Genomic DNA, 14,143 nt, shown 5'->3' with positions numbered 1-14,143 from the left:
TCCGCGATGATAACAACTGACCACGTGACTCCCCCACCTCCATACGGCAAGCCGACAGAGCCAAACGGAGCAAAAACACTGTCGGATATTATTTATAAGCTTGAATTGAGTGTTTCATTATCGACAAATAAAGATTTTATGTTTTTGTAAATCGCATAGTCTGTCAAATTGATTAACCTCTTATTTGCATGATTAACTATTTAAAAAAAAGAATTTTATACTATTTCTATTTTTTTTTGGTTGTAATTACTTGAGCATTGCAAGAAGAGAGCCTGTGACTCATGCATTTCATTGCCATCGACTGCTAAATGTTATTGTTGTGCATTTGATAATACAAATCTTGAATCTTGAATATTTAATCTTGAACTAACTAAGTACTTATTATTTGCAGTGCTAATAGATTCTTACTCGCAGACATACATTAAAAGTATTTTTGGAAAGTTGTTCTGCTAATGTGTGTTACCTTTCTCTTTGTCACTGAAACAGAAACGTGGCATTGCACCTTTAAAGGTTCCTGATTTGTGTTGCCATGGTGACGACAGGCAGGAACGCCGGATGCACACACGCACAGAAAGTTTGGACAAAGTTAGTTTGATCAACTAAAGAAGCAGAAGAGTTCAAATGAGTCATGAGTTCAAAGCAGTCATGAGTCTTTCCAAGCACACCAGTGGTCAGCAGCTTTCATGGTGAGTTAATGAGTGTGTGTGTCTGTGCGTGTGTCCGTGTGTGTGTGTGTGTGTGTGTGTGTGTGTGTGTGTGTGTGTGTGGTCCATATTGTTCATGTGGTATGGATCTAAATCTGATCCAACAGTCACATTGTGGCTAACAAAAAGCAAGAACATGTAACTCAAATAATTGCATTTTAAGTTATGGACATGGTTTAAAGTTAGGCTAAGATTATGTTAATAAAGGCAAATGTCTGTCTGTCTGTCTGTCTGTCTGTCTGTCTGTCTGTCTGTCTGTCTGTCTGTCTGTCTGTCTGTCTGTCTGTCTGTCTGTCTGTCTGTCTGTCTGTCTGTCTGTCTGTCTGTCTGTCTGTCTGTCTGTCTGTCTGTCTGTCTGTCTGTCTGTCTGTCTGTCTGTCTGTCTGTCTGTCTGTCTGTCTGTCTGTCTGTCTGTCTGTCTGTCTGTCTGTCTGTCTGTCTGTCTGTCTGTCTGTCTGTCTGTCTGTCTGTCTGTCTGTCTGTCTGTCTGTCTGTCTGTCTGTCTGTCTGTCTGTCTGTCTGTCTGTCTGTCTGTCTGTCTGTCTGTCTGTCTGTCTGTCTGTCTGTCTGTCTGTCTGTCTGTCTGTCTGTCTGTCTGTCTGTCTGTCTGTCTGTCTGTCTGTCTGTCTGTCTGTCTGTCTGTCTGTCTGTCTGTCTGTCTGTCTGTCTGTCTGTCTGTCTGTCTGTCTGTCTGTCTGTCTGTCTGTCTGTCTGTCTGTCTGTCTGTCTGTCTGTCTGTCTGTCTGTCTGTCTGTCTGTCTGTCTGTCTGTCTGTCTGTCTGTCTGTCTGTCTGTCTGTCTGTCTGTCTGTCTGTCTGTCTGTCTGTCTGTCTGTCTGTCTGTCTGTCTGTCTGTCTGTCTGTCTGTCTGTCTGTCTGTCTGTCTGTCTGTCTGTCTGTCTGTCTGTCTGTCTGTCTGTCTGTCTGTCTGTCTGTCTGTCTGTCTGTCTGTCTGTCTGTCTGTCTGTCTGTCTGTCTGTCTGTCTGTCTGTCTGTCTGTCTGTCTGTCTGTCTGTCTGTCTGTCTGTCTGTCTGTCTGTCTGTCTGTCTGTCTGTCTGTCTGTCTGTCTGTCTGTCTGTCTGTCTGTCTGTCTGTCTGTCTGTCTGTCTGTCTGTCTGTCTGTCTGTCTGTCTGTCTGTCTGTCTGTCTGCCTGCCTGCCTGCCTGCCTGCCTGCCTGCCTGCCTGCCTGCCTGCCTGCCTGCCTGCCTGCCTGCCTGCCTGCCTGCCTGCCTGCCTGCCTGCCTGCCTGCCTGCCTGCCTGCCTGCCTGCCTGCCTGCCTGCCTGCCTGCCTGCCTGCCTGCCTGCCTGCCTGCCTGCCTGCCTGCCTGCCTGCCTGCCTGCCTGCCTGCCTGCCTGCCTGCCTGCCTGCCTGCCTGCCTGCCTGCCTGCCTGCCTGCCTGCCTGCCTGCCTGCCTGCCTGCCTGCCTGCCTGCCTGCCTGCCTGCCTGCCTGCCTGCCTGCCTGCCTGCCTGCCTGCCTGCCTGCCTGCCTGCCTGCCTGCCTGCCTGCCTGCCTGCCTGCCTGCCTGCCTGCCTGCCTGCCTGCCTGCCTGCCTGCCTGCCTGCCTGCCTGCCTGCCTGCCTGCCTGCCTGCCTGCCTGCCTGCCTGCCTGCCTGCCTGCCTGCCTGCCTGCCTGCCTGCCTGCCTGCCTGCCTGCCTGCCTGCCTGCCTGCCTGCCTGCCTGCCTGCCTGCCTGCCTGCCTGCCTGCCTGCCTGCCTGCCTGCCTGCCTGCCTGCCTGCCTGCCTGCCTGCCTGCCTGCCTGCCTGCCTGCCTGCCTGCCTGCCTGCCTGCCTGCCTGCCTGCCTGCCTGCCTGCCTGCCTGCCTGCCTGCCTGCCTGCCTGCCTGCCTGCCTGCCTGCCTGCCTGCCTGCCTGCCTGCCTGCCTGCCTGCCTGCCTGCCTGCCTGCCTGCCTGCCTGCCTGCCTGCCTGCCTGCCTGCCTGCCTGCCTGCCTGCCTGCCTGCCTGCCTGCCTGCCTGCCTGCCTGCCTGCCTGCCTGCCTGCCTGCCTGCCTGCCTGCCTGCCTGCCTGCCTGCCTGCCTGCCTGCCTGCCTGCCTGCCTGCCTGCCTGCCTGCCTGCCTGCCTGCCTGCCTGCCTGCCTGCCTGCCTGCCTGCCTGCCTGCCTGCCTGCCTGCCTGCCTGCCTGCCTGCCTGCCTGCCTGCCTGCCTGCCTGCCTGCCTGCCTGCCTGCCTGCCTGCCTGCCTGCCTGCCTGCCTGCCTGCCTGCCTGCCTGCCTGCCTGCCTGCCTGCCTGCCTGCCTGCCTGCCTGCCTGCCTGCCTGCCTGCCTGCCTGCCTGCCTGCCTGCCTGCCTGCCTGCCTGCCTGCCTGCCTGCCTGCCTGCCTGCCTGCCTGCCTGCCTGCCTGCCTGCCTGCCTGCCTGCCTGCCTGCCTGCCTGCCTGCCTGCCTGCCTGCCTGCCTGCCTGCCTGCCTGCCTGCCTGCCTGCCTGCCTGCCTGCCTGCCTGCCTGCCTGCCTGCCTGCCTGCCTGCCTGCCTGCCTGCCTGCCTGCCTGCCTGCCTGCCTGCCTGCCTGCCTGCCTGCCTGCCTGCCTGCCTGCCTGCCTGCCTGCCTGCCTGCCTGCCTGCCTGCCTGCCTGCCTGCCTGCCTGCCTGCCTGCCTGCCTGCCTGCCTGCCTGCCTGCCTGCCTGCCTGCCTGCCTGCCTGCCTGCCTGCCTGCCTGCCTGCCTGCCTGCCTGCCTGCCTGCCTGCCTGCCTGCCTGCCTGCCTGCCTGCCTGCCTGCCTGCCTGCCTGCCTGCCTGCCTGCCTGCCTGCCTGCCTGCCTGCCTGCCTGCCTGCCTGCCTGCCTGCCTGCCTGCCTGCCTGCCTGCCTGCCTGCCTGCCTGCCTGCCTGCCTGCCTGCCTGCCTGCCTGCCTGCCTGCCTGCCTGCCTGCCTGCCTGCCTGCCTGCCTGCCTGCCTGCCTGCCTGCCTGCCTGCCTGCCTGCCTGCCTGCCTGCCTGCCTGCCTGCCTGCCTGCCTGCCTGCCTGCCTGCCTGCCTGCCTGCCTGCCTGCCTGCCTGCCTGCCTGCCTGCCTGCCTGCCTGCCTGCCTGCCTGCCTGCCTGCCTGCCTGCCTGCCTGCCTGCCTGCCTGCCTGCCTGCCTGCCTGCCTGCCTGCCTGCCTGCCTGCCTGCCTGCCTGCCTGCCTGCCTGCCTGCCTGCCTGCCTGCCTGCCTGCCTGCCTGCCTGCCTGCCTGCCTGCCTGCCTGCCTGCCTGCCTGCCTGCCTGCCTGCCTGCCTGCCTGCCTGCCTGCCTGCCTGCCTGCCTGCCTGCCTGCCTGCCTGCCTGCCTGCCTGCCTGCCTGCCTGCCTGCCTGCCTGCCTGCCTGCCTGCCTGCCTGCCTGCCTGCCTGCCTGCCTGCCTGCCTGCCTGCCTGCCTGCCTGCCTGCCTGCCTGCCTGCCTGCCTGCCTGCCTGCCTGCCTGCCTGCCTGCCTGCCTGCCTGCCTGCCTGCCTGCCTGCCTGCCTGCCTGCCTGCCTGCCTGCCTGCCTGCCTGCCTGCCTGCCTGCCTGCCTGCCTGCCTGCCTGCCTGCCTGCCTGCCTGCCTGCCTGCCTGCCTGCCTGCCTGCCTGCCTGCCTGCCTGCCTGCCTGCCTGCCTGCCTGCCTGCCTGCCTGCCTGCCTGCCTGCCTGCCTGCCTGCCTGCCTGCCTGCCTGCCTGCCTGCCTGCCTGCCTGCCTGCCTGCCTGCCTGCCTGCCTGCCTGCCTGCCTGCCTGCCTGCCTGCCTGCCTGCCTGCCTGCCTGCCTGCCTGCCTGCCTGCCTGCCTGCCTGCCTGCCTGCCTGCCTGCCTGCCTGCCTGCCTGCCTGCCTGCCTGCCTGCCTGCCTGCCTGCCTGCCTGCCTGCCTGCCTGCCTGCCTGCCTGCCTGCCTGCCTGCCTGCCTGCCTGCCTGCCTGCCTGCCTGCCTGCCTGCCTGCCTGCCTGCCTGCCTGCCTGCCTGCCTGCCTGCCTGCCTGCCTGCCTGCCTGCCTGCCTGCCTGCCTGCCTGCCTGCCTGCCTGCCTGCCTGCCTGCCTGCCTGCCTGCCTGCCTGCCTGCCTGCCTGCCTGCCTGCCTGCCTGCCTGCCTGCCTGCCTGCCTGCCTGCCTGCCTGCCTGCCTGCCTGCCTGCCTGCCTGCCTGCCTGCCTGCCTGCCTGCCTGCCTGCCTGCCTGCCTGCCTGCCTGCCTGCCTGCCTGCCTGCCTGCCTGCCTGCCTGCCTGCCTGCCTGCCTGCCTGCCTGCCTGCCTGCCTGCCTGCCTGCCTGCCTGCCTGCCTGCCTGCCTGCCTGCCTGCCTGCCTGCCTGCCTGCCTGCCTGCCTGCCTGCCTGCCTGCCTGCCTGCCTGCCTGCCTGCCTGCCTGCCTGCCTGCCTGCCTGCCTGCCTGCCTGCCTGCCTGCCTGCCTGCCTGCCTGCCTGCCTGCCTGCCTGCCTGCCTGCCTGCCTGCCTGCCTGCCTGCCTGCCTGCCTGCCTGCCTGCCTGCCTGCCTGCCTGCCTGCCTGCCTGCCTGCCTGCCTGCCTGCCTGCCTGCCTGCCTGCCTGCCTGCCTGCCTGCCTGCCTGCCTGCCTGCCTGCCTGCCTGCCTGCCTGCCTGCCTGCCTGCCTGCCTGCCTGCCTGCCTGCCTGCCTGCCTGCCTGCCTGCCTGCCTGCCTGCCTGCCTGCCTGCCTGCCTGCCTGCCTGCCTGCCTGCCCAAGAGCACTTGACAGGAGTGCTGCAATCTTTGAGTTGCTGAATAAACGCCGAGAGGACGAGCAACTGAAAGTAGAGATACAGGAGCGTGAACAGGTGAGGCACTGACAGCTGAAGTTTTATTCTTCACCCATCGAAGGATTTCTGAGTTTGATACTGAAACAAGATATCAAACATAACACTGATCAAATAAATCAACACAAATCTTTCAAAACTGTGAGTTAAAGCACAGAATTCATGCTAAAATATTTTTAGATGACTTAATGAATATAAAATACCTCATTGACTAGATTTTACAAACCTTACTTCCTGACCTTTCAGTTTCCTAAATAAGACGAGTAAAAGGAAATGTCTCCATCTTTCTTACGGTAGACAATTATGGAAAGAACGAAAAAAAAGTCAATGAAGACTTACTTTTGAGTATGAACTAATAAACTTGTGTGTTTTTATTTAGAAGTCGGAGAGTTTGCAAAAGCGCATAGATGAGCTGCAAAAGGACCACAGCAAAGCCAAGGAGTTACACTTGAGCTTTGACATGTTCCTCAAGGTACAGTAGAGAACCATATTTCACACATGACTCCTGTGTTAGATGACATCAGCCTAACTAACTAAACACCCCTCTGTGTCCTTCTGAGCAGGAGGCAGATGTCAATAAAACTGTAGAGAAAGCAGAGAGGGAGAGGAGAGAGGCTCTTCAGAAGGACAAACAGATAGAGACATTAAAGGAGGGGAAGGCCGAACTGATGCAGAAGAAGCACACGCTGGACCATCAGGTGCAGAGACACACTGTGTACCGGGACATCATGGAGCAGATGGTGGCAATGACGAAGGTATATGTGAGGGTTTTAACATGGCAAAGAAACGTTTGACGAAACTAATCAAAAACAAGAAGGCCGCTCGAAGTGCACATACCTTGAACTAAACAACCCTGGATCTGCTTCTTTATCTGGAACCACTCCGAGAAATAAAATAGTCTTTTTGGGGTCGTGTCTCACCCCTTCATGGAAATCATTTTAGTAGATTTAGCATAATCTTGCTTAATACTTAGAGTGAATACATCCACCTTGAAATCAGATTTAATTTCACTAGAGCTGGATATTTATTTGGATCTTCACCAAATTGCCAAAAAGTTGTTGTGATTTCTCTCCTGACCCATACCTTACAACTGTTTTTGTGTTATCCTGCTAACAATCAAACAAAGAGGAAGACATAGCTTCCTTTGGTGGAGGCAATAAGATGCATTTATTAAACCACTGCATTTAATAAAAATAACTAATTCCTAAACTGTGACATCTCTTTGCTTGACTTCTGGAAATTGTTTGATGATAGTTGTAAGCCACCATTAATATTGATTCACCTTGTCACTAGATGATGACTTAAACAGCAGCCACACTGTGTGAACTTGTGAGAGGTGTATGTGTGTAGTACTTTGTAGAAATGTTTTGAGGAGATAATGAGGTTACATTTTGGGACTGCAGCTTCTATATGTGTGTAACATTCACAGTTCAAAGATGCAGAGTTGCTGGCGGATAACTTGGAGAGTCAGCTGCACTTGAGAGAGCAGCTCCGTCACAGGGAGAGAGAGGCAGAGGAGCAGGTTGAGCTGCACAGAAAAGCTCTTGCAGCTCTGGACAACCAGCAGGACTTGATGCAGCTGCAAAGGAGCAACCAGCTGTCCCAGCTCCAGGCCAGGCTGGACGAGACAAGCTCTGGAGCGCTGATCTGGGTACCACACATCATCCTGAGTCATATGGAATAAATCAAGTGATGCTTAGAGGTTGAAAATATCTTCTGTATGTAACTGTTGTCCCCGTCTTCACACAGGAAAGGAAGTGGAACACCATTCAGGAAACCGCTGCAAAGAAAATACTCCTCCTGGGACAGATGAAGATGGCGACTCTCAACCTCTATGAAGCGACAGGTGGCAAAATAGAAGGAGAAGAAGGTGTTGGGATGAATGACACAGAGAAACAGCTGGACAAGGTACGTACCCTGAGAGAGATGGTGACAAACAGCCACAGGCAACAGACACTAATCATTGTTTCCTACTGTCTTCTTGTTAGATCAAGATGTTCATCCAGGACCATCAGGACATAGTGAAACTACATCAACCTCCCTCACAGACACAACGCTGGACAGAAACACAGAGTCAGAAAGTGCCTTTCAGCCCACTCGGATAACCTAATGATTTACATTTCAATTTGAACTTAGACATAATAATCAATGCTGCTTTGAAGCTGATTTTACTGAACAAGCATCACTACTTCAGTATTCATTCTAAGTGCATCCAGTTGTTCTAAAGCTAGAGCTTTAAACTTGAGGATAATGAACTTAAATTAAGTAAAGAACTAAAGAATGCAGCCAAAAACTGAATAATCATTTGGACAAGGATTCCTAGTTGGATTTGCTTTGTAATGTATCAGATTAAAAAGTATCAGACTCGGTGTAATTAACCAGACCTTTTCATTACAGAACTTGGAGCAGTGTTGCATTATACACAGCTCTTGATCCAGAAAAATTACAATTAATGTTCTTGCCTGTTGAAGTTTCCATATTTCCTGAAAATAAAATAATGAGAGCCAAGAGCAGTTTCCTCACTATTTGTTTGCAGTGCTGTGTTACTGGTGAACATCTAAAAAATAGTAGATTTCTTTGACATAATCATCTTGAAAAACAATCAAAATTGAGTTATAACAAACCTGTGTCTTTGTGTGTGTGTGTGTGTTTTGTGGTATTCATACAAATTGGGTTCTTACATTTAACCATTTAGGAACTTCTGCTCTGGTTACGTACATAATTTGAAAAATAATACTCTCTACCATCCTCTCCTGTGTGTTGTGAATACTGCACATTATTCTAGTTATGGTGAGGAACATGATGTGTCAGCACTGGAAATATATTATGCATCTATAATGTTAATAAGTGATTTATTAAACATTAATAACAGCCTATAAACCCTCCACAGATGGTTCCTTATCAAAAACTATGTCAACCAGGCAAGACAAGTATAAGAATAATCTAAACTTGGAATAAATTATTTCTCCAACATGTAGTCTGTTAAGACACAAGCTAAATCTTTCCCTTTAAAAATGCAATCACTTCAGTTGCTCAGTATCCAGTAAGCATGAATACATCAGGTGACATGAGAGTGAGGAAGGCAGAAGCCCTGAGTTGTTGTTAGTTTAAGAGTTTACTGAATATTTTAAACAACTCTAAAATTCCTGTATTTTAAGTTATAGGTGACATTGTAATATCATTATATGATCATAATCATAACATGTCTATACGACAGAGTTGCACTTTATACAAAAACATATAAATGGTCACTGCTTGGGCTGGGCGATTTGAACTGAAATCATATCACGATAGACATTTTCACAACAGTCAAAATCAACAATTATCACAATCAATTCCACATTATCATTTCTATTCAGTTCAAAGCAAGTGGCAATGGCATCGCATGTGAACAGCTGTTTTGAGGCCTCCAGTTAGCATTTTGGTCAGTGCCATCGTGGTAACCATAAGTAACCATATTTGGAGGAACAGGTTAGAGCCTGACTGAGAGCGTGAGGACACTGCACGCCCACCTATACTACCATGCTTCATCATTTGCTTTACTCTAAATAGAACCTTTATTTATTAACTTTACATCTAGCTGTATAGAAAAAGACTTGAAACCGATTAAAACCACAAACTCCTGAGAAAAATTGTAACTTATAAATCAAGTGAGAAGTAGAGCCAGTTTAGAGACGTCTATAGAAAACCCGGAGTCCATTGTTATTAACAATCTATGGTTTAAATATTGATTTTGCTCCTGGATGAAGGCTGTGGATTTAAACTCTTTTTGATGACAAACACAATCTGAGGTAGATTAATTATGTGTTATACCTCCTCACTGTGCCTGCACAGACATTATATCGATTTACATATTTTACTTTTGTTATAATGCTATTGATGAAAATAATATCGTGATTATTGATATTGTACAATACACTTTAACTACATTAATACTACTTGACTTTAACCATTTGCTGCATTTCTTGTGGTTAAAGTTTCAACACAGGCATCACTAACTCTAAGCCCAACTGTATATTCATAAAAGAGTGTTATTTCCTTAGAGCATTATTAGTACACAAATGCACAAAGTATTTGTAGCGCTTGATGAAAATACCTGAAGACAATGACCATGCTGGATATGCTCTGTTCTCTCACATTTCGAGTGGCTGACGTTAAGCTCATTCAGAGTAACATCAAAGTTTTTATCGTCCATCCTTACCCTTCTTCTTCTGTCTATTTAAAGTCCCATAAGTCTGCAGTGAGTATGGTGAAGAACTGCTGGAGGCCACGTGTTTTCCAGAGATTTGCCAGAGTGTTTGCTTTGTGTTTTTATGAAGGGTTGGTGATGGACTGCAGGGCGGTGTGATTTCGACTTCTGTTTCCTGGCTGTATAATGCGTGTAAAGGAAGTTCTTCGTAGGTGTGACTCTCCGTCGGGCTCGAGGCCTCGGGTGTGTGGTGGATGTAAGCTTGACTCAGAGCCAAGCTGAGGATCTCCGTCTTCTCCTTGTGGAAGCGCAGCTCTATGCCTCGACGGCGGGCAAGCACCAGCTCCCTCTGCGCCACCTGCAGCTCCTCCCCGAGCTGCCCCGCTGACCTCTGCTCCCGCTCGAGCCAATCCAGAGCCATGTTGCTGCGCATGTACTCATCCAGACCTCGCTGAGAGTAGTAGGAGATCACGCTCTGGGAGGGAGGAAAAGAAAACATGAAACCGGCACACTGAAGTTTCATCAAGATTTACTATAACCAGGAAGCTTAGCATAAGTTCAATCAGGAAGACTCTCTCCATGACACATTCTGTTCTCCACTCTCTTGCTGTTTGATTTCTCTTCCTCCCAAATCATCTCAATCATCCAATCATCCAATCTCCATATCCTGTCCATTCATCTCATCTTATTCAGATTCTCAACATTCTCTACATCCCATAAACCACCACCAGTATCACTTCACTTTCTTCCCTTATTGTGCAAATGTTGACCTTTTTTAACTGCAGTCTCTCCTGATTGAACTGAGATCTTTGATAAGGCCTGTACCTGTCGAGAACACTGCCTCTCCCGCAGTGCTTTCAGTGTCCCGTTCCAGTGCAACAGCTGGAACACTGTCATCATCTCCTGTGTAGGGAGAGAGTAAGACAGAGCGAGGGAGAGATAGAGTGAGAAAGTGGGTGAGGAGACACACACACACACACATATATATATAAAGAAAGTCTTGTGTAACTCCTCAGTTAATGACTTGAATAACAAACTCCAACACTCAGCTCGGTGCACTTATGTCTGACAAAGAAAACCCATAATGTGTCTATGAACTAAACTGTGGAGGATTGGTCTGAAAAGGTTTTGTAAATCGCTAAGCACCAGGTAGGTTTCATTGTCATTTATAAAAACACTGTCTGGCTGAGCAGCTGCCATGTGTAAGAGCTGGTGACACAAGAGTTAAACAGAGAGTCTGAACTTTACCTAATGAGGCACAGATGGGAAACGTAACTAGTCCGGGGTGGAAGTCCACGCTGCACTGCCTGTTTACTATGGTTCCAGCTCTGCATCTGCCTTATGCTCTTGTTTATGAGTGTGTTTGATTGCCACATATTTTCTACCAATTCTACATATTAGAAAGCACTGAAAGTCGCATACATGAGGGATAAAGCTGTGCTGCGCCTGTAGACTTTTACATGCGTGGGAATACATTTAAGTGTCAGTGTATTAACAGTACATTTGTGAACATATGGAGGTGTGTATATTACTTTGAAGCTCTCCATCTTTTTGAGTCGTGCTTTGGAAGCATAATGAACCCATTTCCCCCTAATAACAAACCCTCGGTCTGCAGACATGTGCTTATTTACACTAAGGTAGAAATATTAGGTGTTTCATTCCAAGACTCCCTGCCAGGGTCTTACTCAGAGCGCGATGTGACGGGAACAAAAAGGCAAACACAAGAGTGGGAGTGCAATGATAACAATGTATGCTGGAATTACCACCCAGCAGTAGTGGGTTTTGTTATGTTTGGCTTAATAATTCAAAATTATATGAAATGACAATGCTCTAATTTGGGATCCAGGTATATTCAAGATCCTAGAACTATCAATAAGCACTTCACAAAGCCTGAATCCTTTGAATTAAATCAATCTTTTACACAATTACCACATGGCCTCAGATGATTGATGAGCAAAGAAAAAAGGAAAACAGAGTTGCTAAAGTTTAGTTTGTTGTTTTACCTGGAACTCCAGCATTGTCCTTCCTACGTAGGAGTGGAGGAGCGAACTGTAGGTTCCTATACTGGTGCTGGAATCACAAGCATCTTCAGCTGAGACCTGTACAGAGAAAAAAGTCAACATTTATGATGAGACTCATTCTTCTGCTGGGTCGTCACACCACAGTGAAGTAGTGACTGTTAAACTCACGGCACTGTGTGTGGCCGCCTGCTGCAAACTCTGAGTGATGAACTGAGAGTTGATGCGTCGACACGGCAGCTCGTTCACGAGGGAGTTCATCAGGGCCACGCGGGCCGCGTCCCTCCGAGCTTCTGCCTGAGTGTCACACACCTGAGGATGAGGAGAGGATGAAGATGACGAGTCACAATGTCGAGAAGAGGAGGAAGGAGGGAGGGAAACTGATGTAAAGCTTAGTCACTTCAAACAGAAATATCAGGCTTAAATGGGCACACACTCTTACATTATGATGATTTCACACTTCACTACAGCTAATCATGGGATCAGAAGTGAGACCAGTGAGATCAGGACATTAGAGGCATTCACAGATAACCAATCACATGCCTGCTCTGAGCTGGGGAGCTGCTGTGTGGGTCACAATGAGCCCATTGAGAGGCATCATGGGATTTAAACTGGGCAACATCAATTTAAAACAAACTTAAAAATGTGTGTGTGTGTGTGTGTGTGTCTGAGAGTGTATATTCCCACTGAAAGGCCTTCAAATGTTGCAAGCACCCACTTATACACGTGGAAGCTGACGTGATTGACACAAATTCAAATGCTTATTGCTAGAAAAATTTTAACTTGTAAGAAGACTTGATTCTGGGGGCTGCATACTTTGTGCTGCAGCAGAAAAATTAAGAGGATCAATTGCAGTTTTGGAGTATTACTTTCAATAACTTATATATCAATTAAAACAATTACCATACAAGTTATTGACATAGACTAGAATAAATCATCAAACATTATTTGTGGTCACCAACAACAGCAATTTTTGAATAACTAGAGTTCATGTCTATTTTTAAGGCAGCACATGCATGTTACGCTAACCAGATGCATGTTTCGAGAAAGCACTGATGATGACCAACACACCTTATAGTTCCCAAAGCAGCTTCCTCCAGGAAGGGTGACGTAGCAGATGAACGGTGGACCGGGGGACGGTGCAGATTCATACAACAACAAGCTCTCCGTCTGGACGGCTGTGTCCCCACTGGAACCTCCTGGTTCACCGAGGGAACCACTCGACTGACTCGTCTGCTTCTGCTCCCAGAAGTGATGGAGCATGGCCACCACGTTCACTGCACACATGGTGGATGTCAAAAAAGAGGAGTGACAGTACTGAACAGGACAGAAAGTAGAACTGATGGAACTCGAAGGCAAGCATTGATCTCAAGGAAACACAATTCATCAGTCTTCTTTTCCAGTCTGATGCATAATATAGTCAAATAAATGATGGGTTATTTATTTAATGGTGATGTTTTTAGTTGAAGGTCAGAAAAAACTGGTAAAATAACGTGTTAATGTTTACCTACAGCGAATATACAAGTCAGATTTATGTAAAGTTCCATCTATTGGGGCTCAGGAGATAGAGCGGGTCGTCCACTAAACAGAAGGTTGGCGGTTTGATACCAGTCCCCTCCCTTAAGTGTCCTTGGGCAAATGCTGAACCCCAAATTACTTTGTTCCTCGGTGAATAGGGAAAACTGTAGAGTTAAGCGCTTTGAGTGGTGATCAAAACTAAAAATGTGGTATTTATGAATACAGTATAATACAATCTAAGTTATGTTTATTTAAGTAGAATCATGAACTGCAGGGAAACATCCCATAACTTAAACAAATCATCAGTTTTGACCCTTTGAGCTTTTTCTGGCCCTGAACATTTCAAGTGTACCAAACAATTCACTGCAGTGCAGGCGTCACTTGACTGACACTTTGTACTCACAGGAAATCTTGCTAAAATATTATGTATTATTTTACTGCGTCAGGATCAGGTCGGTGGTGAACACAGATGTAAGTTGTACCAGTCAGATATATAAAACTGAAAAATTTGACCATTGAATGTGTTTCTGATACTCACGGTCTTTGGGGCTGGTGCCAGTCTCACTCTGCGACAGGTATGACATGATGCTCTCTTCCATTCTCACTTTATTCATCCTCTTTCAGCGTTTAAACTTCCACAGCCACCTGAAACTCCGTCAGTCCTCTCTCCTCAGCTGCCACGTGCTTCTCCAGAACCGTCCATCAGAACAGTATAGACGTCCTCAGAAATGAGCAACCATCGTCATCACGGCTCGGAATGGCAACATTTAAAAAAAATAATCAAACATCCGAAAGCCCCTCCACTCTCCCGTTCGCTACAGCTCTACGTCCTCCTCCTCTCCTGTGTGAACATCTCACCAGGACCTCTTTTGAAGCAGACCACCTTTGTAACCCTCACTGCCAATTAGCTCTGAGGGCCCCTCACTCATTCTACACATGCACACACACACACACTCACACAGAG

The 14,143-nt window shown here is 49.9% G+C and overlaps 2 protein-coding genes across 2 annotated transcripts; one reads left to right on the top strand and one right to left on the bottom strand.

The window, feature by feature from the left end:
* Window positions 1–6: 6 nt before the first annotated feature.
* LOC133001549 (coiled-coil domain-containing protein 42 like-2-like) lies at window positions 7–7,954 on the top strand. The gene is made up of 7 exons (XM_061071154.1): window positions 7–80; window positions 5,385–5,475; window positions 5,834–5,926; window positions 6,018–6,209; window positions 6,884–7,105; window positions 7,204–7,362; window positions 7,443–7,954. Exons 1-7 carry the CDS (start codon window positions 7–9, stop codon window positions 7,557–7,559), a joined length of 948 nt encoding a protein of 315 aa, XP_060927137.1. The 3' UTR covers window positions 7,560–7,954.
* A 748-nt stretch (window positions 7,955–8,702) lies between these two features.
* lix1 (limb and CNS expressed 1) lies at window positions 8,703–13,793 on the bottom strand. The gene is made up of 7 exons (XM_061071153.1): window positions 13,718–13,793; window positions 12,733–12,938; window positions 11,833–11,973; window positions 11,647–11,742; window positions 10,469–10,546; window positions 9,656–10,118; window positions 8,703–8,728 (listed from the first exon to the last, which is right to left on the bottom strand). The coding sequence occupies exons 1-7, from the start codon at window positions 13,791–13,793 to the stop codon at window positions 8,703–8,705; spliced, it is 1,086 nt and encodes a 361-aa protein (XP_060927136.1).
* Between the last annotated feature and the right edge of the window lie 350 nt (window positions 13,794–14,143).

Source organism: Limanda limanda, chromosome 5 (genome assembly GCF_963576545.1).
Source record: "Limanda limanda chromosome 5, fLimLim1.1, whole genome shotgun sequence".
NCBI classification, from domain to species: Eukaryota; Metazoa; Chordata; class Actinopteri; order Pleuronectiformes; family Pleuronectidae; genus Limanda; species Limanda limanda.
Note: the sequence above shows the minus strand (reverse complement) of the source record. Positions and strands in the feature narration are given on the sequence as shown.

What these genes read in the sequence shown, in the direction of transcription:
- lix1 (XM_061071153.1), bottom strand. Translation starts at nt 13,793, where the DNA reads ATGAATAAAGTGAGAATGGAAGAGAGCATCATGTCATACCTGTCGCAG. An exon ending in AGGCGGCCACACACAGTGCC is followed by an intron (nt 11,743 to 11,832) that starts GTGAGTTTAACA and finishes TTCTCTGTACAG; the next exon opens with GTCTCAGCTGAAGATGCTTG. An exon ending in GGACAATGCTGGAGTTCCAG is followed by an intron (nt 10,547 to 11,646) that starts GTAAAACAACAA and finishes CTCCCTACACAG; the next exon opens with GAGATGATGACAGTGTTCCA.
- LOC133001549 (XM_061071154.1), top strand. Translation starts at nt 7, where the DNA reads ATGATAACAACTGACCACGTGACTCCCCCACCTCCATACGGCAAGCCG. An exon ending in GCTTTGACATGTTCCTCAAG is followed by an intron (nt 5,927 to 6,017) that starts GTACAGTAGAGA and finishes CCTTCTGAGCAG; the next exon opens with GAGGCAGATGTCAATAAAAC. An exon ending in GCTCTGGAGCGCTGATCTGG is followed by an intron (nt 7,106 to 7,203) that starts GTACCACACATC and finishes GTCTTCACACAG; the next exon opens with GAAAGGAAGTGGAACACCAT.